Source organism: Pollicipes pollicipes, unplaced genomic scaffold (genome assembly GCF_011947565.3).
Source record: "Pollicipes pollicipes isolate AB1234 unplaced genomic scaffold, Ppol_2.1 Scaffold_6138;HRSCAF=7277_pilon_pilon_pilon, whole genome shotgun sequence".
Lineage (NCBI taxonomy): Eukaryota > Metazoa > Arthropoda > Thecostraca > Pollicipedomorpha > Pollicipedidae > Pollicipes > Pollicipes pollicipes.
In genome coordinates, this window is record NW_023596818.1 from 697,190 (window position 1) to 725,054 (window position 27,865).

The 27,865-nt window shown below is 51.9% G+C and overlaps 1 protein-coding gene across 1 annotated transcript; it reads left to right on the top strand.

Moving 5' to 3' along the window:
• The first annotated feature begins 20,316 nt into the window (after window positions 1-20,316).
• LOC119106024 (uncharacterized) lies at window positions 20,317-26,189 on the top strand. Its single transcript, XM_037229618.1, has 9 exons — window positions 20,317-20,355; window positions 21,362-21,490; window positions 22,184-22,292; window positions 22,766-22,851; window positions 24,228-24,370; window positions 24,873-24,981; window positions 25,216-25,365; window positions 25,854-25,961; window positions 26,184-26,189. The coding sequence occupies exons 1-9, from the start codon at window positions 20,317-20,319 to the stop codon at window positions 26,187-26,189; spliced, it is 879 nt and encodes a 292-aa protein (XP_037085513.1).
• Window positions 26,190-27,865: the final 1,676 nt, after the last annotated feature.

A 27,865-nucleotide genomic window follows, 5' to 3' on the forward strand; every position in this document is an offset into this window, starting at 1 on the left:
CGTTGGAAGGGCTGCTTGTAGCACGCCACAGCCACCGGTCGTTTGATGTCCGACGAGCCGTCGGCTGCCGACTGAGCGTCGCACCTGCGTCTGATGTCAGAGGGCCGAGGCGGCGGCGTTCGACGGCGTCCCAGAGCCGGCTCCGGCGGCAGGCGGCACGCCCGGCGCCGTGGGGCCGGCGCCGTGCATGGCCGACATGGGCCAGGGAGAGGGCGGCCGGCCGCGGCGGCGACGCTCCAAGTCGCAGCGCTCCCAGATGTGAGCGACGCCCGGACGGGGCGCTGCCGGCCTGGCTCTAGGCGGCAGATTGCATTGGAGTCAGCCCATCCGGCCAAAGTGCTGCGCCACTGTGCCGTGTTGCGTTATTCGTCTTGCTTTCACGCGCTAAAACACGTGCTTACGGCGTAATGGACCAATTTGCTCTTACTTTTATACGGACAGCCTAGTTTATGACGTCGAAAGCTCTCGTTCTGGCCCTGGGGTCTCTTAGGTGTGCAGCTGAGGTCATAACTGCAGATGTACGTTATTTTCAGTGGGGATAACGACGCCGTCTGATTCTCTTTTAGCGGACAAACTAGCTTTGCATCACATTATGACGCTATCTATATCGCGTAGCGTCTGCTTTGTTGACTGGCGTGTTGTCCGGCGCCCGTGTCTGCAGGAAAGCAGCGGGAGCGGAACGGGCGGCGGCGGCCGGCGCCTCCAGCGATGAGGAGGAGGTCGAGAGGCGGCGCCGCGCCGCCGAGCCCCACGGCGATGGCGGCCGGCTGGCGCCGTCGCGTCGCTCCGGCGAGGCGTCGCCCGGCCGCGGCGAGCGGCGGGCGGCGTCGGCGCGACACGCCACCGCTGGCCGCCGCGGCCTCAGCCCGCCCGGCCGTCGCGGCCTCAGCCCGCCCGCCTCCAGCCAGGTGTTCTGTCTGGCGAGTCTGCCGCAGCCTGCCGACATGTCCGCAGTTGCGGCGGCGGCAGCGGCGGCCGCTGCTGCCGCCGCGCAGTCGGATAGCAAGCTGCTGCGGCCGGAAGCGGAGCTGGGCGCCAAGCAGCGCACGGTGCAGCCGTGGCCGACGCGCCGCAAGCGCTGCTCCGGCGGTGGCGACACCATGAGCGTGCAGAGCTTCACCAGCACGGAGGACGGCCGTGGCCGCGGGCCGGCCGACGCGTCGCAGAGCCCGCGACCGCTGCGGCCGGCGACGGCGCCCGGCCCGCCGGCCGACGGCGCGCTGCTGGGCGCCACGGGCGGCGAGGAGGTCCGCGGTCAGGCCGGCTTCCACTGGGAGACGAGCCACTTGGTGTACCAGCCAGACCCGTACGCCGGCGCGGCCACCGCGCCAGCCGCCTCCGCCTCCGCCCCCTGGGTGTACCGGCTGCATCCGCGGGACAAGGACTGCGAGCTACCGCCGTCGGTGGCCGCCAGGCTGCCTGACGACGCCAAGGCGGCAGCGGCGGAAGACAGCGGCTTCCAATCGGAGACCCTGCCGGCGGCGGCGGACCGCACGCCGCCGGCCGAGCCGTACGTGCCGCCGCTCTGTCTGTCGCCACCGCCGGCCACCGCCGACGCGTCCGATGCGCCGGCGGCCCGACCGAAGTCGGAATCGGAGCTGGGCACGCGGGCCGCGTCACCGCGCCGTTCGCCTAGCCGACCCCGCACCCTGGCCAGCCCCACCAAACAGCTGGAGCGGTCCGCCTCGTGCGAGGTGCCGAACAAGAAGCAGCGACAGGCGGAGGAGGCGTCGGCGACGCCATCCGGCCTGGGGTCGGGCGACCAGCCGTCGCCGGCGTCGCCCTCGCCGCTGGCTCAACTGCCGCCGCCGGTACTGCCGTCACCGCCGTTGGTGCTGCCGTCACCGCCGCCAGTGCTGCCGTCACCGCCGCCAGTGCTGCTGTCGCCGCCGCCGCCATCGTCGCTATCGTCGCCGCCACCGCCTGAGCCGGCGTGGGCGGGCGGGGAAGGACCGCCGATGGTGCTCTCGCCGCCGCCGTCGCCCGAGCGGCAGGCGGCCAGCGACTCGTCCGAGTACCGCGACTGCGACGACTCAAAGACGCAGCTGCAGGGCTCAACGGAGGTGGTGCAGTCGGCAGGCCCGCCGTCGCCGAGCCCGTACAGCCGTGACTACGAGCAGCTGCAGACGGCGCTCGCCGAGCTAAAGGATCTGCAGAGCAGCTTCCAGAAGGTGCGTCACGCGGCCAGGCAACTCGAACCGGGAAACATGATAGTCTGATATTGAGTCAAAGTTGCGGTGGTTTTGCTTTCGGTGTGTAGTTTATTGAATCAAAATGATGGCTTTCAGTGACATTGGCATTAGCATGCTGAAAGGCATGTGTTCTGATGTGACATTTATTCGTAGGACTTTGCGGCGAACGACCATGCTAACAAAGTGTCGGAAGGGCTGCAAACGGACATCCAGCGAATGGAAACAAGCATTCAGGAGCTGCAGGGCATCGTTTCACAGGTTTGGTTTGCTCGCACTGCATGCACTACTGACGCAAGCCAATGTCCTGACGTTCATTGATATGCCAAGTGCCGCACAAAGCTACCTTTAATCAACCAGACGTTTGTACTCCACTTATCTTAGCCGGCCTGGGCCTTATGCACTTTAAGAGCATTTGCATATCAATAACCCATGAACGGTGTCCACAAAGTCAAGCACTACAAAAAGGTTCCTTCGTTTTCAGCATGTGACCGCTGTTGCAGACAGCGATCATACACACGTGTCGCAAACACTCCTGTCGCAATTTCTGCTCATTGACCTTTGACCTTCCCAGAAGTCCGGAATGGGGCATACTTCGGCGTGTCGTGGGGACGTGCGTCGTGGTGCCATTACTTTTCAAAACTTTCAACTGCCTCCGATTTTTAAGTGTCAAAATTAATTCGCATGCATATTAATGCACTCAAAAATTTGAAAATGTGCGCCAGGGTCCTTGTTCCGATGCACGTTCCCCTTAAATGTGCCCTTGTAAACCCCATCATGTTTTTAACCTGTGGCGTCACAAGCGTCGAACAAATTTTTGAGCCTGTCCCTGATGAACAGTATTTGAACCAGGTCAACATGCATATAAGACTGCGTTTCGTCGACAGTGTTTGTTCTGTTACCGAAAAATCCACAACTAGGTTTTTCGATTCGCTTGCGAATAACGACGCAATTTTGGTCGCTCTTTGTTGAGCAAAATGCTTGCATTCGCGTGCGTATATGGTCACGCAAAACACCTGACGGAACGAAACTCACACCACGTTAAAGATGTGACTTAGGGCGAATCCGCCAAGTCACTGTGTCGTCTTTCGGAGAGGTCTTATCTTTTTGCGATATAAAGCAAATCTGGTACAAGTTATTCTGGAAGAGATGGAAATGCCGTATGTACCTCCAATAGGCGTGGAAAAAGTTTATCTCCGCACTTAAAGATAAACAACGAACGATAGAAACAAAGCCTTAATCAAATGGGCCATTTGGCAAATCGTGCATTTCGTGCATAACACAAATTTAAGCACGGTTTCTAACGGTGACAATAAATCGTCCGATCATTGTGGGGTGCAACCATTAGTATGATATGCGCAGGGAAGTTGAATTGAAATATATTTCAAAACAGCATGATTTCCTAAGGAATAAAAGTTAGGAGTAGCATGTTACAGCAGCTACAAATCGTAGACTCGAATTCTGAACGTGAGCTCGTGCATGTGGTGCGTTTGGTCGCGCGCAGCGTCGGACTGAACCGTGGTTGTGTAGCACAGCTAGTCGGCACTGTTGCCGTGCCGGAACCGTCCACCCAAGCCGAGCCTGGCGACACACAACTGCCGCACGCTAGCGTCGGCACGTCGGACAGCGTTCAAGGCGTGTCCGAACGGCTGTAAGTCACTTTACAAATGCTTGATTATACCACATTTTAATATTGCGCAGGCTGAAATAGAAATAAACGAGGGCATAAGTAAAAACTGCCCTTGGCAACACCGTACATTCATCGTAGCAAAGTTATTTAACTGGATCCTCGCCGGGCCAGTTACTACAGTTACTACAACTTACTACCAGTTACTACCATTTACTTAGAGTTACTTGTTCACGGGTAAGCAGTGGGTCATAAATGTCTAGTTTAGTCGGAAACCTGCGGACTGGACAGCCTGACCTCAAGGTGTCCTTATCGTGTAGACATGTTGCGTATGTATCGAGACTGACTTTTGTGTTTCTTTTGACCAGCGCTGTAATAGTGCAAAGCAGTCCTTTCCGTCTCTCCGGTCATTTCTGCGCTGCTTATATTTACATGCAAGTCCGTTAACGCCGTAACCATTCCGTGAATTGTTGCATTGGCGCTGACCCTGGAGGAGGCGGGAACGCAGTAGCAGTACTTGAGTTGTGGTGCATGGGCTGCAATCTAGTGCTGGTCGTAAGCTGTCGCTCGGAGAACGCGGAAGTGGCAACAGCTAAGTTGTAACTCTGTTGGTAGCTTATTGCTGCTTTTCGCGATCCCAACGCTCGGCTCATTGTAGTAAAATACCTTAAATCACAAACTTTGTTTCGTGGTACCCAGTCGATCGCTTTCAACTGTATTATCCAACCGCCAGTCGTTTTCAATTGGAACCTGACTGACATAATTGGTCCGACACCACTGTTTCTGGCTTCATACAATATTATGAAGGAAGTACCAAAGAATGACCGCATGCCACGACTGCTTCCTCTCATACCCGCTAGTGAAAATTATGACCAGGCTGGGCATTGTAAATAATATATATGCATATATACATAGGTATTCATATATATATATATATATATATATATATATATATATATATATATATATATATATATATATATATATGATAGGGTATATTACAAGGGGATATAACTTTCCCTCCGCTTTTGGTAGGTATTTCTGGAACTATCACTACACATAATTATAAAATGTGGGCTAGAGTAGTTCAGATCTGTTTACACCCTACCTCTCACCCCAGCGTCGTGCGCTACCAGGCTGTTGACCAATGAGTTAGTTTTTAAGGCTGTGTATGGCAAAAATGTGGAAAATCGGCGCTCTAAGATGGACTCAGCTCTGCGCACCCGATCATCTCCAGCGGCTCTGACGGTTGAAGTGACCATCTAATGAATGTTACCGTCGGTCGGGACTGTCGCTAGCATGCGCCAGACCGGACGATGGCAGCTCGTCCCGCCGGGGATCTCGAGAGCCTTTCTGGGATCTCGAGAACCGTGGATGCTAAAAAAGCAAAGCCGTTCGAAAGCCCGCGTCCATGCGCGCTCTATGCGCGCCACATTGAAGACAGCAATAAGGCTGCGAGAGATGATGGGCGAGATAAGTTGCTGTGTAACGTAACAAACTTGTGTAAAATGTACTAAACTCAGTGGTACGTAATAACATATTAAGTTACCTTTTAAAGATTATCTGGGAAATTAAGGTCACAATGAAACATTTTTTATATGGACTCACTGATATACTTCAAGTCGTACATGGTCCGTAAAACGGGGCCGGCGAAGATAACCTGGACGGGAATAAAGAACTGTTTTGATGCAGTTGAAATAACACTATTTGAAGTATGCATGGGAATAGGTGTATCAAAATGAACCACCTTGTGCGGTTGACCTAACCTCGGCTCACATTCCATCTGCTTATATTGACAGGAAAAACATAAGTGCTCTTGCGAATAATTTATAAACTTGTCTCAAATCACATTTTGGATACAACAGACTCATGGAACTACGTATCAGGCCAAAACAGGTCAGGTCAAGTAAGGGTCACAACGTTCGGTCAGACTGGAATCGTGGCAGCGCATGACAACGTGAGGAGATCAATCATCAAAAAGCTGCACATAAGGGAAGTAAGGCAAGACTTGGCCAGCAGAGAAGTCTACATGCCGTTTACTGACGTGACCTGAGGTCATATGGAATGACCAAGTGGAGCGTTAGCGCTAAAGGTGAAATACACCTAGTGTTTTTTTCATAGCTGATATGTCAGTCATCCGCCTCTCTCTCCTCATTCGTGCTTCATCCTGCATCCTCGCGACGCCCTGTATATCTGGAGCTACATGTGCCAGTCATCAGTGGGTTTAAGTGCTGTTATCCGGGCGCCAATCACATACGCCGGATAGGGGCCCTTTTGCGGGCTGAGGTTCGGCTGAGGAACCCCAGGTGCATGTAGTCTTGGCCCACCACTATGCACTCTTCTTCATCCCATAAGCCTGAAATGGCTATTACTGGCCGAAAGGAATTTCTAATCTCAGTGGAACCAAAAGAGTGTCAGCCCTGAGAGATGCTGTAGAATGTCTGAGAGGGAGTCCTAAATTACGTACGGGTCGACCGTCCTTATTTGTTTCGCCCATGGGTACAAAATCGGCGAGTAGGTCTTACCCTCCGTTTCTTCCCCTGACCCGTGTGGTAGTCAACCGTTGGGAAAATGCCGAGCGCTGGTAAGAACTTGTGGACATCCGTTGCACAAAGAAGCGCGTGGTACACCTGCGTTCGATGTTGACAGGCGTGGTCAGCTGCTGACAGGCAGGCTATCGTTACTGCAGGCGAGGTGTGCCAGGCAAGGGCGCACGCAGAAGTACACTGATGTTGGGTGTAACATCGGAAGTTTGCTCATGACTGCTGCGATTGTTGTTTTGTTTAGTCCGCTGCCATGTCTTGATGAGCATCGTGCAGCGTCACGGCATCATTGTACTTGAATATTCCTTTATTCATTCATTTATTTGTCTTGTATCGTACTTCACACTTATATATTTTCACATCACATTTCCTGTATCATTATATTTGTTACTTTCTACCTATTTGCTCCTATCAGCCGTCTTTTCAGAGGAAGGCAGGTGCCATGAGTGTGATCCCTTCATATTGACGTCAATGGTGCCGGGACTGCCGTCTTCTCCGTTGGCCAGAGGTGTCTGTAGAATAGCGTTGATCGTGTAGCTCGCGACAGTCGGACGGACGGCGCGGCTTGTTTTTCTTCGGGTTGGCGTGACAACGGCTATTAGTACGACGCTGCGCAATGTCTTTCCCTGATGGTGCAGTATTTATGTAAGGTCTCGTCCTAATCCCGGCCGTCCCATGTTAATACACGTCACCCGCTTATTCGGAGATATTTGCGGAATGATTAAGGGCATCACAATGATCCATAAGTGATATCAATTTTCTTCGATATATTCCTACGTGGCTTGACTTGTGACATCATTATTGACCTGGAGACCAGCGTGCTGCACATTTCCGAACCGTGACTTCCAGTGAAATTGATAACGCTTTGAAGAAAAAACGACATCAGTTGGTTGGTTCCAGAGGAAGAGGGGAAGGGGATAAGTATGTCAATTATATATGACCCCAGGAGGCCAGCTATCCGAACGAGACCCTCGTCATAGACGTTCTTACCATGCCTTTGTGTCCGGTGACAGGGCGATGTTTTCTATTGACATGTGTGGATAAATTCTCCGGTTTCTTGACAAATTACCCGCTTGCTTCTGGGTCCTCTGACGGCATCACACAAGAGTTATAGCACCACTTTCCGACGGTTTGGCCGCCAGAATTAGTGTAGAGTGACGGAGGTTCAAATCTGTTGGAAAACTCGGACGTTCAAGTGCTCTGCAGGTACTTTGGTAGTGGGGCACGGTTCAGATTTAGCCTTCGCCACGAGGCCGTGGGCGAAGTCGAGAGAAAACTGCTGCATGTTAAGTGGAATGTTGGACATTTGAGGATATTGAAGCTGCCAGCAGAAATAATGACATAATCCTGCTTATTACTGTTGGCACACTTTCTAAGCGGAAAAGACTGCTCCAGACAACGCAGTGCTCTGTTAAGTAAATATGCTCCTCAATGCGACATTGTTTGATTGCATCATCGGACCCTGCATAACATTGACTTAGGGTCAATTGGCGACGTTATATCTGGAAATCACGCTTACGAACGCCAGATATGAACGCCTTGACAATTCTATTTTTTTACCTTGATCGCCGCATGGCTCATGGGATGGTAGGATTTGAATGACGTCATTTTAACGTGATGAATGCCAAGGTGACTTCGAAATGTTTTCCCTTTTTATCTTTACTTTCCCTTGATATAACTTACGTATATCCTTCCCTATTTTCGCGGGTATGTAGCTCAGAAACTAAAGGGGTTAGCTATTAAGAAGGGCAGGATCGTGAACAGCACCGAAAGGTCTTCAAGATGACTATTTCAGTTCAAACGCCATGTAAGTGTGAAACACCCCCTTTAAGCGACGGCTGCGTGCCATGTCTGAGTCTTATGACTCCGACAGGGAACAGCATCGCCCGGGTATAATTTTTCTCCGGAATGATGAGGTGTGCAGTAACTATGGCTACACCCCATTCTTTATTCACTTTCTCCGCCATCCAAGCAGCCCCATTTCTTAACTACCTGGAGGCCGAGTAAGTTTGTATATAACCGACTTCGTCCACGAGCAGCTCTGAATTATCTCGGCGTCTTTACAGCGGTGCAGCGGCAGCAGTCGAAGAGCATGAAAAAAAGACAAATCTCAGAACGACAAACGACACGGCTAGAAAACAGAAAATGGGATCAGTATGAACACAAACCTTGTTCGGTTGCGAGCGCAGCTGCGCGAGTGAAAATGGCTTCCGCACCGCTAGGATTAGACGGATGTACTGGACATTTCATCCCCACTCGGCCCGCCCCCTCGTGCAGCAACTGGACCGTGAATACCCCCAATCATTGCCAGCTTAATTGTCAGTGATCTCTCAGAAAGAGCAAGGCAAACATCTAAAACGATTACTGAATGATCTGAAACAATGCGATGAACGTTTCACTTCTTTTTTTTTTCTTTTTACTCGCTGCACTTTACATATTCCACTTTCAAACGCGAAACGAGTGTAAAAACGTTACAGATATTCACTTTCAACACTAGCTTCAAAGGAGCACTGTTAATTATACGCGATGATAGGGTGGCTGATTCTCAATGGCCAGACCATCTCCGTTCAATCCGGGCGGTGCGAAAGCCATTTAACTCGCGCGACCGGCAGTGAGTGGCTATAGGTAGTCCTTCTCATTTGATCCTAAATTGAGTTAAGGCTGCGAGACAAAAACCATTCAATGACCTTTACGTAAATAAAGGCATTCAGCTTCTGGTTGGGCGTTGTGAGCTCTTATGACGAGCTATCGACTTTAATATACGGTGAAATAAACCGCTCGTGGTCACAAGCCCAGTTTGCAACGTCGCGTACTGTCAATAGAACCAAAGTTAATTACAATGTGCACTATAACGTCATTTAAACAGCACCTCCCAGTCTAGTCGAGGCCAATAACGTAACCTAAGAATTCTGAACTCATAATGCCATTGAGTGGCCTGGTCGCTGCTGCCGCGCACAGTCTCTCATCCGGCCGCTTCTGCGATATCGGCGGGACTGTCGTGACTGCGACGCCACGCTCGGGCGCTCCGCAGTTTGAATGAAATTTCCACATAAGCCTTCTATGGCGCTCCACATAACGCCACGATGACCAACTCTGGTCCGAGTGCGACGCTAGACCATATACTGGCGCACGTCACACTGCTTGATGTGGCTCCCGGACTTGGCTGGGTACCAGTAGAGTGCCGATCTTGTCATGGCGGTCATCTTTGTTATTGGCATCAAGAGAAACTTCTGGAACAGGAGGTCCCTTTCATGCCTAAGATGGCGGCAGATGCTGATCAGAATGCCCTGTTCTGGGATAACGACGCCCTTTGCTGGATTTTGAGGTCGCCTTTGTGAATCGGTACGATCCTGTTCGGGATCGTGAGAATCCTTTATGCACCAGGAGGCCATTCTTTGGAACAGGAGGCCCTGCTTTGGGATATAGAGGCCCTTTGCTGGATCAAGATAGTCCTTGTATTTTTCGTAAGACAGTTTTGAAGTAAAACTTAAGTAAAAAGTGCCTCCCCGTCCTGAACAGGGCCTGCTAGCTCATATTGGGAGCCTCCGGAAACAGCAAAGAACCTGCTTAAGCAAGACTGGGCCTCCTGATCTAGAGCATGGGATGCCTAACAACTAGCTAAGATCTACAAAGCCTCTACGTTGGGCAAAAGGACCTCCAATTTTTTTTTTTTTTTTTGGTGGGGCAAAAGCATACTTTTATCCCAGTGCCGACAGATAAGTGACAGTCGGGGGGGGGGGGGGGGGGGGAGGGGGGAGGGAACCTCTCCCGTCTGCCGTCCCTACTTCAGTGCCATTTTTATGAAGGTTCCGAAGCGAACTTCTGTCTGTTGTACCGTCATTGCAATATTCTGCGTACTTTGCTGCATTTTGGAAGCCGAACTGGGCCTTTGTTCTGGGCAAACGGTACCACATGCCCAAAATCGGGACTACAAAATATCTGTAGAGCAATTCTTCAACCTATGATTTCATGATGTCTTACCATGTAAAAATGCGAGGTCCACACAAAACAATATCATTTTGCAGCCCACTGTGTGTAGAGGACAAAGTGTTTTCTTAGAATGGGAAAAGCTGTCTATGTCAGAGGGTTGGAACCTGACAGTATATAAACAGGGCATAGCACATAAACAGTACATAAGCCATTAACAGTACATAAAACATTAACACTACATAAAACGCAAGCAGTAAATACAACACGAACAGTTTATAACACATAAATAGTACGCCATCACATAACATATGCATGGATTGCCCATGGATTTTTACAAATTAAAGAAGCGGTGTTGAGTTCACTTCGTGCATTGCGCATGGCATTTGTCTGCATTTTGCTGTTAGTATCACATCTCTGTTTGCTCACGCTGTCGAGGTCTGGCACCAATCCTTGAAAAAGCTCCAAAACGAGCGGATCCGTGGTTTGTGGCTCGGGGCGTGTGACCGGCGCCACATATCGGCCCACACGTTTACCATGTCAAATCGCCCTCCCACCCTTTTGCGCCAAATCGTGTTTACTCCATTTCGCTATGGCGATCAGTCTACAGATGGCCGGTTTCGACCTCTTGTTTTGTCATAAGCAAAATTTCATATTTGTTTGTGGTTATCAAAGGAGCATATTGAGTTTTACTCTGACTGAAATGTTTGAGAAAGATAGCAATTGATCAGATAATCTGTCTAGCTGCGATCAAAGGTAACAAAGAAATTAACTTCCAAAAAGCGTGACCACCGAGCCAGCCCAGCCCGTCCAAGTTGGCAGTTATTCGCCGCTCAAGTTAGACTCGCTTTGCATGCAGTCCTGCAATTATGGAGCCGCGGTCAAAAAACGAAAGTGTGGTGGGTGCGTGCAGTGTGTGCAGTGTGGAGCGTGTTAGAGAGGTTCGTGACTGTGAGATAGAAACTCCATCAGGCAAGGACACCGTGTCCGCGCTGTTGACTATGAATATTATCAAGACTATTATATGTATGGATGATGAGGTTGATGCCATCATGTGCAGAGTGCCCCGACCTTTGAGTCCGGTGGCAGGAAATTATCCTCTGTCAGCGCGTCCGACATTCGTGTTGTGGCTGACGCAAGCAACCCTATCGCCATTAGGCTGCCGGCTCCGGGGCGCTGCTCAGTGTCACGTGGCACGCGATCATTTCTGGTTTCTTTTTAGCTATCTCACAGCCCTTTCATGATCGCTTCTGACTGCGCCAAGTTGCCGGTGTAGCCAGATACGAGAAGTGGGCTAGCCTCAGCTGGCTGATGACCACCGATGGGAGTCAGCGAGATTCACATGACCACCTATGTATGAATGCATATATCCGGGTTTGGAATGAACAATGGACATTTAATGGACATTTACTTGCTGTGAATTGATGCTCATACCGACTAGTGAAAAGTGTGTGTTGAGTATAATCAAACGTGTTTATACTCAAACTTGTGTACAATCAAGCTTGCCCACCAATGTATCCTTATATATTATAATAAAGGGAGACTCACATATAAGAACACTTCGAGCCATATTTCTCCTCGAATAAGCAGGAGTAAATAGACATAGATGCATTCACAGTTCAGCTACATACCTTTTTCAAAACGGTTCTGAATAGTTAATTCAAAAATCACAATTGCCTGCCGATCCTACTCGATGTTCGGTTCCTTAGCACTGGACGCGTCCCCTGCCGGGAGTGCCCGAGCTAGGGAACAGACCGTAAGGTTGTACTGGGTAGGGGCACGTGACCCCACTGACCTCCCAGGTGATCAAACAACCACTCAGTAGGACGGGGCGACCTGTTTCGTGCCAGAGCTCCGTAATGGCTAATTCAAGGCTGGTGTGTAACTTCAGCAGATTGCATGTTGCCATTTGCCCATTAGTCCTTCAGGGCCGAGGGTCTGATGGTGTATTATCTTTCGAATCGCATCGACTATGTTGCTTTATGAAGCGTTTTTTTTCGGCCGGCAGCTTCGTTTAGGTGTGTCCCGCTATTAAATGAAAATACCAGTACGAACACCCACGAGACAAATGGGATAAATCTTTATTATGAGACAACATAACTTTCTCGAAACGGTCATTTGCAGTATACCTTTCTTCGTAACCCGGGCATCGCCGGGTATCCTAGGTAGAGGTGACTACAGCGTTCACTGGCAGCACAGTCCGTGCACGGCGCAGAAACCTGTTAAAAACGTAGATCGATGCGATATGGAAGGGCAGGCCAACTGAGAACCTCAGGAGCCGCGCTCACCAGAAAGATATGTCCTGAGCTGAACAACCGCTTTCCTTGGCTTGGTGTCGTGTTCGCTGTAAGTGGAACACAGCGTCATCTGTAACGTGTGTTAGAACACTGCGAAATAGGCTGCGGTCGGTGACAGCTGCGTGGCTGCTGCTTGAGAACCGCATTCATCTGGCCGTGACTACAACTGTGTGCACGCTGCATGAATTTGACTTGCTACTTCACGCACTCACGCACACCTACACGCTCACGCACACACACGCACGCACACGCACACCCGCCGCATCTTATTCCACGCACCTTTGGTTTGAGGAACGGCTTTGTTTAAAATTCGAACCATATTCCTCCCCTGTGTGTGCCCTAAGATAAGCAAACGCTGTTTGCCCACCAGCTCAGCCCAAATGTGTACCAATCACCAGTGTGAAAACACAATGCGACATTAAATTGAAGCAGTGTCGTGCTCATTGAAAATGCTGGCGATTTTCGATTGTTCACGATATGCAATTTTCGCACACATAATGCATTTCCAAGCCCCGTATTCGCTGTAATGCTGAGGGTAATCCAATTTCACATCACTTATATGGTGCGGCCCGTGCGTAATAGAAAACTGACTGGTAAATTGAAATAGTAAATTGTGCCCAAAGCGCGCACTCAGTGGAGATGAGATGGAACTTTATTCACACAGATGTATTTCGGTCCTGTTCTATATTAGATTGTTCGATCTCCGCCGTGTTTGATGGCCACCAAACATCCTCTGTAAATTCGAACTCACTGCATGGTTTCGGCTCGACGGCATATACCCTGAAAACAATTGGGACGATGAATCTCTTCGCCGTAGGTAGAAGGAATAGTAAGGAGAGTATTCCACATCCGTATGGGGTTTTGAACTAAGTTAGCCTTGCTAAAGATCATTTGGTGCAGTGCACAGCGGTACTTAACTTTGCAGTTAACCTAGCCTTTTTGACGCCTAAAACCTTCTGATTCCTGAGCTTGACGCCTGCGAACTTGTGCGGACTTTTTCGTGGAGACTATTTGAGGGTTACCTAGGCATACATGACGACATAGAAATGCTGCACGAATTTATTTTTTGCCATGCAGCGCCCAAGGCTACAAAATATTGTTATCAAGCTTTTAGTGCCCGTCGTCCATCATCCCGGTTTCTGTCATCAACGGACTTCGATTGGCCTTGGACCAAGATGATGCGTTTCATGCAAGTTACGACACGACTCACGTGTTCCGCTTTACAGCACAGGAACTTGGGCAACGGCACGAGTTATGGCGGAAATAAGGCTGGGAATCGAATAACTTAAGAATAGCGCCATAAGCAAGTATGTGAATGCAAGTAAGCAAGGTAAAACCACGGACAAGTATGCAAGAAATCGGGAAGAAGAGGCTAAAACACACGTGGATAGCGATTTTTGATTTCTGGAAATAGCGCACCGATTAGTGTGACACCTCGACAAATTGAAGTGGCAAAAGGGAGTCAGCCCGTCGGCCATGCAGGTAATTTTGCACGGCCAGTTTGGCAGCTTCTCGGACGTCATGCAAACGCTCCATGAGGCGATCAAACGATGATATATTGAATGTCGCATCACCTAAACAGTGAAACTGTGTTGTCTAGAGCAGTCTTCTGCACTTGAAAGCATACAAATGGTTACGGGTGAGCTTATTTCATCATATTTGATGAATCAATATCTTCAGACATGGAGCGTTTCCGGTAAATACAAAATTACCTGCACAGGACGACTGAGTTACTATTCCGTCCAAGACTGCAAAGTTTCCCACAACCGGAATAGGAAATGCTTCGCAGTTCAGATGAGTGTCAGCCGTGATGAACTCCCATGACATTTGTCCTTTTTCTCATTCTCAGGGCGCTACCCTTCTCGTCGCAGAAAGTATTTGCCACGTACATAGGTAGTTGCCCCCTAACGTACAGACTGGAAGGGGGCACCCCCATCTCAGCCGTAAAGGCATGCATTACAAAGGGAATTTAGCTGGTGTGCCCTGCTTTCAATGGTGGGCCAGTTTTACCATGTGCGCCAATAATGCCGGAATAAGACAGGAATTGTCTACACATGAAATCTCAGAATACAGATGTTTTGCGGAATGTATATTACGGTTCTCACACATCTTAACTTCGGCTCGGCAGTCAGGAATTCCTGAAAAAAAATACTTTTTGCACTTTTACGATATGACATGTATTATAGCGCCTTTCGCCAGAACGCGCGCCGCGCGCGAATCGGCTTGTTACTATAGGAATCAGCTGCTGGAGCGGGCGCTCGTTGGGTTGGGGATGGGCGCGAGCCGTCCTTGATGTGTTCAAGGCTGGCTCCATCTAGCCAACTAGTCGTCCATTCTGGGATCTGTCGACTGACCCCTGTGGCTGTCTGATCGCGAGGGATTGGGGGGGGGGGGGAGGGGGCTGTAGAGAACACGTGCACAGATTCGAAGGGTGCATAAATTCACTCCGTCATGCGTTTGGTCCGGATTATGGCTTAGGACGAGCGCTAAATTGTGCACATAAATCTTGCTTTTCAGTCGTTAAAATCCCACGGAAACTATTGTGGGTTATTAAAACATTCGTGCATGCATTTTAATACTTTCGGAAAATACCTACATGTAACGGGGAGAAATATCTAACTTGGTGAAAAAGGGGGCATAGAACAACTTTTCTTTGTCTCAGACGGGGACGGCAAAGTAGGGGAGTGGGCAGACGAGATAGTCCAGACAGGTTAGCAGGAGCTAGAGTATGTTTTTTTCTCCGTGAAAGATTTGGGAGGCCCGTTCCTCAATGTCAAGACACTGTCGCTACCCGTAAACTGCGAAAACTCATTAAGGAGGCCTTCGTAACTGAGCTGGAGGGTGATAAATCGGACTTAGAATATCCCTGTCTTCATGAACAGGCCCGTTTTCGGGATCATAAAGCCGTCTTCGTGAATGAGGTAGATTAGCAGCTTTTAGTTTAGTAGGCTCCATGTTATGTTAAGGAGGCCACCCTCCTGGCATGGGAGGCCCCGTTACAAACTAGGAGGTCCTGTTTCGGGTTGGGAGACACTATAATCAGGACGCCCCATTTCTAGAACAGGATGCCCCTTTCATGTATCAGATGGCCGCGGTTCCAGATCAGGGTGCGTTATGTTGGGATAACGAGGCCCCTTTACCCTTGGCCAGATTTGGAGGCCACTTCGCAAAGTGCAGCATGCTGTTCTAAATTTTGAGGCCTCTCTGTGCATCAAAAGGTATTTTTGTGGAATAGTTGGCCCCGCTTGGGGAAATCCGGTACGGAATTTCGATAATCAGAGGGCTTCATCCTGTATTTTATCACTGTCGACATTCATTGACCGGGGCATATGTGTAACATCGTATCCCAGTCAATGAATGTCACACGCCCTCGGCGTACCTCAGCGTGAAAACGACTTTTCCCTAGCTGGAGTCATTTCCGTCCCACACCTAACCTCGACACCAATTCTGGGACCTTACACAGGTAAAAGTTATCAAATGGCTACAGAACCGGGCGACCAGCTAGCCACCGGTGCCGTCCTGGCCAGCCGCTGACTCGAAAACTGGGTAGCCGCAGCCTTCCTGCTCCAGAAAATTACCAGACGGAGTTCACTTCGTTCTCGCAGTGCCCCGGAAGCAAAGCAAACTTCTAAGCGCCTGGCGAACATTTTTTTCGAACTAGTTCACACCCTGTAAGTCATGTCGCTGTTCAAGCCAATGGGCTTATTTGTGCTGGGGATGTGTTTAAAGGAGTGTTTCACATGTGTATGGTGTTTGGAACTGAAATAGCCATCTTGAAGATATTTCGATGCTGTTCACAGTCCTGCCCTTCCTAAGACCTAAACCCCTCTAGTTTTTTAGCTATACGGCCGCAAAGATGGGAAAGGTTTATCGGGGAGAATATTTCAAAGTCATCTTGGCTTTCATGACGTCATGATAAGGTCACTGAAATCTTGCCACTCCATGAGCCATGCGACGATCAAGGCCAAGCAAAATATAAGCGTCGAAGCGCTCATATATGGCGTTCGTGAGCGCGATTTCCAGATAAAACGACCGTTAATTGGCTCTCAGTCAATGTTGTGCAATGTACGATGATGTACTCAAATCATGACGCATTGGGGGGGGGGGGGGGCGTGTTTACTAAGCAGAGAATCGTGTTGTCTAGAGCAGCTTTTTCCACTTAAAAGGCATACCGAAATATAAGTGAGCTTCATACCTCATCATATCTTCAATATCTTCAAATGTGAAACATTCCCTTTAGGGACTATAATTTCATATTGAGTTAGGCCGCCCAGCGCCCCAACTTTGAGAAGTAAGTTGGCCAAGTTGAGGGTTGGTACCCTGTTATGTATGTGTTGGTGCAGATTTAGTCTGTTTCTTCCTGCTCAGCATACTCGACTTTTTTAAAACTACGCCCTGTATTTACTAAATAGGTAGGCACCTGGCATGTACCCAGACTACATATATCAGAAGTGAGCTGTGCGGAAAGATGAGGCTCACATCGTGGTCGACATCTCTAACCAAGCCTTGTTGACAATCGGACACATGTTCCTAATTCGATGGTTAGTGCTCGCGCTTCGTTGGCAGCAGGCAGCTACCGATAACTTAAGATTCACCATCACTTCAAGACAATTCGAAACACCTGTACCCGCGTTTTCGGTGTTGGTAATCAGTACTGAGTTGGTATTGATGGTGTAGGTAGTGGTGAAAAAGACTTTCACATTCGTATAGGGGTTTGAACTGAGATAACCCTTTTCAAGATCATTCCCTGAAGTTCACAGTCATACCCTTTTTAAGACTGAAAATCCTCTCCTTTGTGAGCCAGACGCTCGCGAACTTGTGCGGACTATTTCGCTCCGCATAATTTGAAGTCACACAGAGGTGCGTCACTTCATAAAAACGTCACAAGCAAACATTCGCAAACGTTCATCTCATTATTGCCATATCGCGTTCGAGGCCAAATATTAAGTCGAATGTGGTCATTGAGTTGTGCGTGCCTGGAGTGCGTGCAGCACCAACGGACTGCAGTTGACTTGCAATCAGTTCAACACGTTAAATGCAAGTTCCGAATACAATCACGTTTTGTAATGCATAATACAAGAATTCGGACAGTGTCACTGGTTATGACTGAAATGAGGTTTACAAGTAAATAGGGTAAAAATAGCGATGTAACCGTAAATGCGAATACAAAACGAAAAATAAAAATCGGTAATCGGTCGGCAATGGCGCGCGTTGGCTGGCCGTCAGGAGTACGAGCAGACGCGGCAGGACCACGAGGAGACCCGCTCCGCCATCGAGCAGGTGGAGACTCGCGTGGAGGAGAGCGAGCGGACAACACAGGCCCAGCTAGGCGAGCTGCGCGCGCGGCTGGAGCAGATCGCCGACAAGATGGTCCAGCTGGAGGGTGACGTCATCAAAGAGAAGGTGAGCCGACGCGGCGCCGCGCTCCAGCTGTCGGCGAGCGGCGGGGCGCGCGCGTACGGCGGGCGAGGCGACGACTGTGCGCTGACACCGGGCACACGCATGCCGGACACGGCAGAGTGTGTCGTGTAGGGTGTCGGATATCAGTTCGGGCGATTCGCATGTGCCCAGGTCTGTTATGCACGTAACTCATGCAGGGAGCTGGACGTTGTGTTCAGCGTCATGTCGTCATGGGAATACAGGCGCCTCGACGAGTGCAATGGGTACGATCTCTTGTTGACGCGGCTTCGGACATGCGGCTCGCCGCAGAAGGCGCTGGTTGAGCAGAAGGACGAGGCGGCCCCGAACGTGATGACGCTGAGCTCGATGCTGAATCGGCTGGAGACGGAGGTGATCACGCTGCGGCATGAGGTCGACTCCAACCGGCACTCGATCGACTCGATCACGTCTGTCACCCAGCTCGACTCGCCCAAACGCTCGCCTGACTCTGAGCAGCGCCAGACGTCCAGTAGGTGAGTCCGACCGTCCACTGCATATGCTCGGCACTGGTGCCGCGTTAGCTCAGGCACGTTTGCCAGAAAAGGCACACTTGGCATCCGGCATTAAGGATTTAGAAGGTTAAGGGTTAAACGCCGTTACGAGTGACGGAATTATGTACGCGGATGCAGTTTTTTTTACCAAAGGCGAAAAGCGTCAGCAGTGAAATCGTTAGCACATCAGGCATCGTGCACTCCGTTGCCAGCCTGCGTGCCACGCAGTGGGCAAATATTTTGTTGGCCCAATCGCTTTGGCTGGCGTGGGGCAGCAGGGCTGTGACGGCAGGCAGTCGCATGCGCCGTTTGTGATATGAACGAGTGTTAACGCCATGCGTACGAGAACAGCTGCGCCCCCCCGGCACCAGTGGCTGGCTTATGAAGTGCATGTGTCGCTGGCAGGAGCCGTTCGCTCATCGTTAGCCGAATGCAGCTGGCCCAGCGCCGCCTTATCGACTTCTGCTGTTATAACTTTCTGGGATGACGTCGGATCGTCATTTCTAGGCAGGGCACGGAACCAATAGCGCTAGTGCGCGGCTGCATGCATGTGGCCGTTGATCATTGTTGGCAATGAAAAGCCACTAGATGGTAGGGAGCGATGGCTGACAATGAGAAGCCTGCCGTCAAAGCGCCGTGCCGCGCCGGACTGTACCGCGGCGTTCTTTGCCGTTGGGCGGACGGGCGTGGGTGGGGCTGGGTTCTGAAGCCCTATGGCTGTAACTGGCTGTGGGTCTGGGCTACTACATCGCTCGGGCGCTGTCACGTCTGTTTGGACTGCCACGGCTCTGCGGCCCCTATTAGACGAGCTGGCTCGGAAGTGGGCTCAGATGGGAGGGGGGGTGGTGCGAGTGTACAGCGCGCCGCTCGAGCGAAGTCCCCCCCCCCCCCTCACCCGCCGACGCCTGGGCGCCGCCGGCAGGGACTGGCAGCAGACGGGCCGCACCGACCAGTCCAAGAGCTCGGCGCCGCCGGCCGACGGCGAGAGCAGCCGGACCGAGCAGCTGCCGCCGACGCCACAGCGGCCGGCCGGCGAGCGGTCGCGCCCCGAGGGTGAGTGCCCCCCCCCCCCGGGTCCCGCTCGAGGGGCCGCCACCCGTGACGCTGAGTGGCAGTCCTGAGACAGACGCCGACCGGACGCCCTCGCAACACCTTAGCTGGCAGTTAACGGCGCCGGGTGGTGACTTCGTGAGCGGGTCTGGCCAGTGTGGTGATTCGGCTGGGGCTGACGGGCATGGGCATTGAGGGCATATCCGTCTGCTAGTGAAGTGTGCTGCCAGAGAACGAATTCAGTGCTCTTGGTTAGGAGGTTTGCCAGCTGTTCAGCTTGCGGGCAAGGGACTGACCGTATTCTTACATCACCCCGGGTGGAACTCTCTGTGCGTTAGAATGTGAAATGTCCCTTTTCAATTAAATGCCTCTTAGTTTTGAAGAGCGTCTTATTTGGAAACATCTTGGCGTTGTGCTCGCTGAAAAGTCCGCAATAGGTGGTGGGTGCCTTTAGCTTAAGTTTATGGTGACACCTCTTGCGATATCATCCTTGCGAATTTAACCATGTCGCCAATTTTATCCTCGTTGCCAAGGATCGAGAACCCTTTGATTAGAAAGCCTCGGATAATCTTGTTCGGCGCCCTTCAACGTAGCGTAACACCATTAATTCCCATTCTAGACTTGGACAGCTTTAAGGATTCGAACTCGGACATGAGCGGGTCGGAGCCGGCGCTGGAAGTCAGCCAGCCTCAGCAGCAGGAGCCGAGGCAGCAGGCGCCGCCGCAGCAGCGGCAGCGGGCCACGCAGGCCAACATGGAGCGCCTCAGGCCGGCCGCCGTCTCCCCACTGCGGGTAGGGCAGGCCAGGCGGCGGCGGAGCACTCGCCCTCCGCCGTCGCCTATGCACTAACCCGATGACGTTTTTGTTGTTGACGTTTATTGTGAGTGGCGTGCCGTTGCGAGGGCAGATGCTCCTTGGAGGATCGTGCTGGATTGATTTGGCACGTGACCCCGTACATCGAAAACAAGTGGCGCTGGTGGCTTGAGTGCACCCTGCAACTAATTAAAGGAAGTGCTCCGCATTTGAGAATATTAAAGCAAGCATCAGATGTGATGAAATAGGCTCATTTGTAACTACCGGTGAAGTTTAACGTGGAAAGGACTGCTCCAGTCAGCACAAAATCTCTGTGCAGTAAATATGTTCCTCGATGCATCATTGTTTGATGACGTCATCGTACCGTGTACGACATTGATTGGGAGCTAATTGACGGCCGGCTTGTCTGAAAATTATACTCACAAAAGCGAGACATGGATAACTTGACAAGTATATTTTTCTTGGCCATGATCGCCGCATGGCCAGTGGAATGGCGGGATTTGAATGACGTTATTATGGTGTCATATATACCTGAGTGGCCTTGGAGTAGTCTGCACATTTTCGCGGACGTGAAGCTCAGAAACTAGAAGGCCTTCAGAAGGACAGGCCTGTGAACGGCACCGAATGGTGATCTCCAAGATGGCTATTTCAGTTCAAAACCCCATACAAATCTGGAACACTCCCAATAAAGGCTTTCACGGGCTCCGTTTGATGTTGAAGGCCGGTAATCAGAGCACACGTGTTTTTTGCGCCAATCATCTCTCACCACACAGGCGGAGCGTAGGCCGCCACTTACTCTTGCTGATGGAGACGCGTTGTCAGCCGCCTTGAGGCGAGAGCCAGCCAGGAGTGCCGTAGAAGCCCACGATGCAAGTGGGACGTATTGGCCGTCAGCCCCATATGTCTGGAATGTCAGCTGGTGATGAACGACCGCCGGTGTTGTGTTTCGCGTTGTCGGTGGCTGACCGCGTCGTCTGCGACCCAGATGTTGGGCGGTCGTCGCGGCACCAGCTGTTGCCGCCGCCACCAGCCGGAGGTGCTGAGGCAGCTGCGGCAGATGCACCTGCTGCCCGCCGCCCGGACCGGCAAACGCAGCCGATCGGCAGCGCCGTCGGTGAGTGGAGCGGCGGCTCGGAGCGGGACGGGTCTGCTGTACAGAACTTCACACACTGGGCAAACACATGGACACCTGTATGTAATGGGTAACAGGATGGGTTGGTTGAAGATTAGGGGAAAATTGTGGGTGCAGGTAAGACGTTAACGAAATTTCTGCTAGAAACTTCAAGAAATACCGCACAGCATGACTTTTCGCGCTAATTTCACTCATAGTTCACTCCATTTTCAGTGCATTTGCAGTGAATCACCAACGCGAGAGAAAGTTAAGATGTAAACTGTCATGGAATTGTTCAGTAATTTAAAACCAAAGTGCTAGAAAAATTTCGAACGAGTGGGTAACATTTTTGATGCGCCTCATTATACATGGATGGCGAGTGGATTGGAGCACAGCCCCATGGCTAGAGGGAAGATTGGGTAAAGGAAATATTACCCGTGAATGCCCCTAGTGTGCAGTCCGGTCGGCTCGAATCCCTGGACACCTGGGTGTCAGCAACGACCACATTTGGTAGATTGAAATTGGCATTGCCCAGCGGCGGACACCGACGGAATCACCAACGGAGGAATCGTGACCTACATAGCGCTTTGGCCGGAGAAGCGATTTGCAGTCATGCAAGGGCCCGCAGAGGACAGAGCGGAGGGCTGAGCCTGACGTGTAGGGCCTGTGCGTGCCACCGATGCCCGGCGCTTGCAGGTGGCGCGGGAGGAGAGCGATGCCTCGCCGCTGCAGGAATGCTGGGCGCCGGACCTGAGCACGGCCAGCGCCAGCACCGAGGCGCCTCGACTCAACGAGTCGACGCGCGGTGAGCGCCCCGCCGGCCGCGCCGAGACAAACGCTGCCGTCAGTCTCGTCGCGGCGGCCGCGACAACGGCGACCAACGCGCCAGCTGGCGGCCATGGGCGGGGCCAAACGCCGGCTTACTGGGATACGCGTGCGGGACTTCAGTGCAATTTTAAGGGTTCTGTGGCAACTGGGAAATTCACTTTGTGTCATTGCTGCAGATTTTATGACATGAAGTTTGTCCGGAACGACTGCATCTGATACAACGATCGGTCTCGCTAATTGCTGGCTGCCGTAGGTTGAGGGCACAAAGTGGCACTGACCACCGTGCGGCTGCTATCCACGGAACGTTCGAGTAATGAGCATACACCCGGGTGTTGCTTGACGTGATCCGTGTTAACAAATCGCCGACGGTCTGCCGCTGGACATGGGTAATTATTGCGCCTATTCTACATGGAGTGCACGGGCTCGATTACTGTTACGGCCGTCTTGCAGTCCACCATGGTTCGTCGCGCGCTGCGCCCAGGAACGCTGAGGATCGACACAGCAAATCGCACGTCTTCCTGAGCAAAATCGACTGCGTAAGTACCGCGGCGTGGTTGGCAGTCCACGCTGATGTCGGAGCGTCCGACTGCAGCGCGTGGTCCCGGGTTCCTTCGTGAACACGTCAGCCAACCCGATCCTACTTTCCACCGCGACCCGGTATCATAAATAAAGTACGAACCCACGCATTGTGATCGTCGTCGCCTGAGGTCATGACGAAAACATCTCAGTCTGTCGGGCACCTCTTATCTATTTATGCCTTGAGAATTGTAGTCGGGCAAAAGCGAGTTGTCTCCGGTCTCTATGCCCATATGTTGCAGCTAAAGAGTGCTCAGGTTTGTCGTTCCTTTGTAACACTAGGCCCTGATTTATCTTCCACTACGCTGGGACATACCAACTGGTTAAGCGAAATCGCGAATGGCAATCAGGCCCTCAATCCACGCACGAGAAATTGTCTTGAAACGGTGGTTAAGTAAGGCGAAGCGTCATTGGGTCGGATCAGAGGGCTTTCAGGTGATGATATGCATTGCATTTTAATTCCAGCGTAATATTGACACGAATCCATTACAAATGAATCTAGAGCTGGAATTGCTTGCGATCCCCACAAAATTAAAACTTGATTCATGTTCTGGAACATTGGGTTTTCCTAGTAACGACTGCAAAGCAAATGACTACAGTACACTAAGCCAATAGTTGTAGATATAAGTTCAAGCTCCTCTTCACATTGCCATAAATCAAGCCTCTGTCAATGAATTCCAACCCAATTGCGATTAAGGCCCAATGTAATGCGTTCTCACCCTAGAAAGCATTATTGCTAGGGGCCCAACTCATTCATCACGCGATGCCGAAGCAGCTTCGGTTATTGGCTATTTAGATTTCCCGATGGCGATGTCAAATGATTTATTAGCGGTGCCGAGGTGAGATCCGTTTTCACCACAGAACACTGTCGTCGGGCCACGAACCTGACCTCGTGAGCATTGCACAATACAAACTTCAGGTCGCCGTCGAAGCCCTTACCAGAGTTGAGGTCCCTGGGAAGTTTCGTGACCGCCGTTAATTGAAGGTCTGCGTCGCACTTCGGTGCTATTTCAAACGTCCGCGGAGAGTCCGAGAGCAGCCGCTCACGGGGAGCCGCTTTCGCAAGCACTGAAGTCGGATGTGTATTATTCAAGGTAGCTTTAGGATGCGCCCACGTGTACTACCAACTGTTCTGCAAGAATCGAATACTAATCGAATGCTGTAGGATTTGATCTTGGAGTGCTCGTTTGCGGTGACTGTGATTTGCCTTTGATGGGCTCTTAGGTTCTTGCTGTGCTTGCTGGTTTATTATGTATCGTGTGAAGCGCACAAAGGCAGTTCGGTCGCAGCCGCCGACCTGTCCACCTGACCATCCTCGCTGCCTCCGCGCCGCCAGATGTCCGACCCCTCCGATAAGCTGGACCACCTGCAGCACAAGCTGTTGGACCTGCGTCAGCGCGTGCTGCTCAGCATGTACCGGCGGCAGCGGAGGCGCGCCGTCTCGGAGGCGCCGCGCGGCCAGCAGCTGGCCGACCAGCAGCGGCGCCGCGCCCAGCTGGCTGCCATCGACCGCCGGCTGCGCCAGCGCATCCACGGCTGGAACCGGCGCCTGCTGGCCGAGGCTGGCCGACAGCCCGGCTCGTCGACGGTTAGTCGGTCCGGACGAGTACCCTGATGGCGACGGCCGGCCCTCCCGCGTGCCGATTCACGGTCTGGATGTCACCACTTCCTGAAGCGTGTTTTTACGGCTTCGTGGGTTCACGGTGCCGGTATTTGTTTTTGTTATACGTCAGATCAACTGGCGGGAACGGAGGTGACCTCAGTCAGCCTTGCTCGTGGGTGCTTTTGATTGATGATGCATTGAGATCAAACTATTGAAAATGTGCACGCGATCACTCAACGCTTGCTGGCGTATTTTGTGCATCTAATATTTACTATCCAAAGTAACCAAGAACATGACGCTGAGCCAACGTGCTTGACAATCACGAGCGCTGTCTGGGACGTAGGGCGACGTGGTGTCGGAGACATCAACCACCAACAGCAGGGAGCTGGCGAGCGACTCGGGGTCGCCAGCTCCGGTGACCGCCACCCAGCGCGCCGCCAGCGAGTACCTGCACCAGCTCAGCCACATGCTGGCCAATTCCGCGCACGTAAGCCCGTCGACAGCGCATTGGCCAGGACGCGCCCGCCATTATTGTCTGTGCGCGTTGTCCGGTCTGCGATCGTCGTAGGATGCAGCCGCGCCGTGGGAGTCCCCAGCGCCTTTCGTAATGTCCGGCCCGTTGCGCCTGGGCGTCTCTCTCGCACATAGAGGCTGCTATTCGGTTGTGAACAGCCTGCCGCGGATGCCTTCCTGACTGACGCGTCTGGCCATGCGTGGACAGCGTGACGAGGCGAAGACTCGCGACACCTCGCGGGGCAGGCACCGGCAGCGCGCGCACAGCCCGCCCACCAAGGACCCGAGCGCGTGCGTGCGCCGGTCGAGCCGCCACCAGCCAGCCGCAGTCAGCGCGCCTGGGAGCCAGATGGAGCGGGTCAGTGAGGACTGGGACTGGGACCGGGACCGAGGGCGGGACCGGGACCGGGACCGCGACCGGGGGTGGGGATGCGGTGGAGCCGCCCTCTCCGCCGACAGCTAGACGCCGCGGGGCCTGGGCATAACGGGCATCCGAGAAAGGCTGGGCTTGTGCTTTGGTTGTTCTGCGCACCTGTGGTGGCCGTCTGGAGCGTCTGCGAATCAAGCTGAGTCCAATCAGTCGTGTTTTTGACCAATGCTGCTGCGTTGTGTGATTAGGTGCCTGCTGTGAGGCGGACATGAGAGGGAATCACCAGGTAGGACGCGTGTGTGTGTAAGGATTCTTCACTGAACTAATGTGGTGCAAAGAAATGAAATAAAATTGTGAAAAACATGACGGAAAAAAGTGCAATGAAAGAAAACCCAGCTAACTAGGACGCATCGGTGCCCTCAGCGGCGGTCAAACGAGCAGAAGGCTGCCAATAACCCACTGTGGCTGGTCGGCAGTTCGCCCGTAACGAGTCGAAGCTGGTAGAGCTGCAGTCGTACCTGGGCGGCATCCGACACCACCTGCAGCGGATGGCGTCCGAGCTGGACTCGCCGCCGGTCCGGCCGGTCGGCCGTGCCGCGCCGACCGCACAGACGGCCGTGTTCGCGCCCTGGCACCGGGCCCTCCGCGGCCGCTCGCTCTCCAGCCAGCGGCCGCCGGTCGGCTCGCGCTGGTAGTCGGCCGGCCGCGGCCGCGTCGCTGTCCTGTGGGGCGCCACGGCGGCACTGTCGTGTTGGTGCTCGTCTCTCGTCGCTGCCGTGTGCCGTTCCCGTGCGGCGGCGCTTCAGGAGTAGGATGACTCAAATTGTGCTGTAATCTGCGGCGGTTCGTTTCGGCGGGGTGACACGCGCGGCGTGGTTGTGTTTACACTGTGGGGGGGGGGGAGGGGGTCGAGTCAGAGTTACGATATTCTTTGTCTTGCAATCTGAAATTTTTGTAAATTGCCAATAAATTGAGATGAATAAAGTGATGCTCTTTGACATGTCAACGTTGTTTAACAGCTACACTTGATATCAGACGAAAGGTGTCATATTCTAGGCGTACACTCAATTTCATGCATGCACTAATGCGGCTTTTGTTTTGCCTTGTCAGGTCAGGCATGTACAATTTTAATGCAGCGATTTCCTGAAACTAGATTAAAATCCGTCATAAGGTTGCCACATGCCGTAACACGGCAAAACGTTTCATGCAACATTGTTCTACAAATGAAATGTTCGTGGACGACTTTAGTGCCGTGAGACCATGGAGCCCGCTATAACATGCCGAGTGGGGTAACTTTGCATCATGTAAAAGCGAACAATCTTAGCGCGGTCGGTGGTAACAAATAGCGTATGAATTAAAGCACATAACGCTCAAAACTAAACAACCTTAAACTTTGGTCTTACAAAGCTTAATGCTGAACGGAAACTGTCTGACGCTGCCCAAAAACAAACGGAATTATTGTTTTTAGCGATGACGAATAGGGTGTGGGGGGGGGGGAGAGGCAAGAGAGTATGACCCCCGTCAAAGTTCAAGAGACCATGGTTGCTCTCCCCCCCTCCCCCCACAAGAAGACGGTCGGACGATGCTTTTTATGTGCATGCTGCACCATCATTGCAAAAATGCATTGCGTTTGTCTCCCGTTTTGCTACTGTTTCGGCAGTAGCATATTTTCGCTTTATTTGCAGCAGATTCATGGAGAGAGAAAGTTGCAATCCACCGCGCCCAGGGAGTGCAGTCTACCTTGCGGAGGCGCGCGTTTCCATGGCAGCGTGATCAACGCATCTGGCTTGCTGTTTCACACCTACGATGCTCCACAAGTAGCTACGACCCCGATAAAGATAGATCCGTCCGGTGTAGTTAGTAAACGACGTGACGTTATAGACTGCCGGTGTCTGAGCAACGAACACCGGTCATGAAGCCACGCCTCCGCCTCTGGCCTCTCTTTTTTTGGTGGAGTTTTTTGACGTAATAGGACTAAAGCTAGAGTGCTGTAAATATATGGAGGACATCCACCAGTTTTGACAGCATGGTGCTGTCTTTCACTCGGTGCTGGCTAGATTAGTAAGTTCTTCAAAAGAAAGGTGTGTGGCTACCATTTGTGATTTGGAATCATCAGCGTAATACAAAAGCAAAATTATAACAAAGTGTGCATGGTATTAACTAACATGGCGCGATATGTAGTGTGAAAAGTGGATGCGTAGCGGTAAGTACTGCGAGATAGCTTGGTTATGGGCGTACTAGAGATCCGGGATGCACGCCTACTCTTTATTGATGTTCGGGACGTAGGTAGGTGTTTAACATGTTCATGCCATTGAAAAATGGAGGCAGGCAAGATGCAGGTGGATTCCTTTGTTCATGTTGTTGGTTTGCTGCTTTTTGCAATGGGCTTTACACAATTTCCTGTTTGGGGACTGGATGTTTTATATGACATTCTATGAGAACGGTGCTCCTCGCCCAAAAAGAATTAAGGTCTAGATATGTTCTGCGA

Excerpts from the sequence above, each read along its gene's own strand:
- LOC119106024 (XM_037229618.1), top strand. The coding sequence starts at position 20,317 with ATGGAGCGCCTCAGGCCGGCCGCCGTCTCCCCACTGCGG. Across the intron at positions 22,293-22,765 it reads ACTCAACGAGTCGACGCGCG|TCCACCATGGTTCGTCGCGC; the intron begins GTGAGCGCCCCG and ends GCCGTCTTGCAG. Across the intron at positions 25,366-25,853 it reads CTGGGAGCCAGATGGAGCGG|TTCGCCCGTAACGAGTCGAA; the intron begins GTCAGTGAGGAC and ends GCTGGTCGGCAG.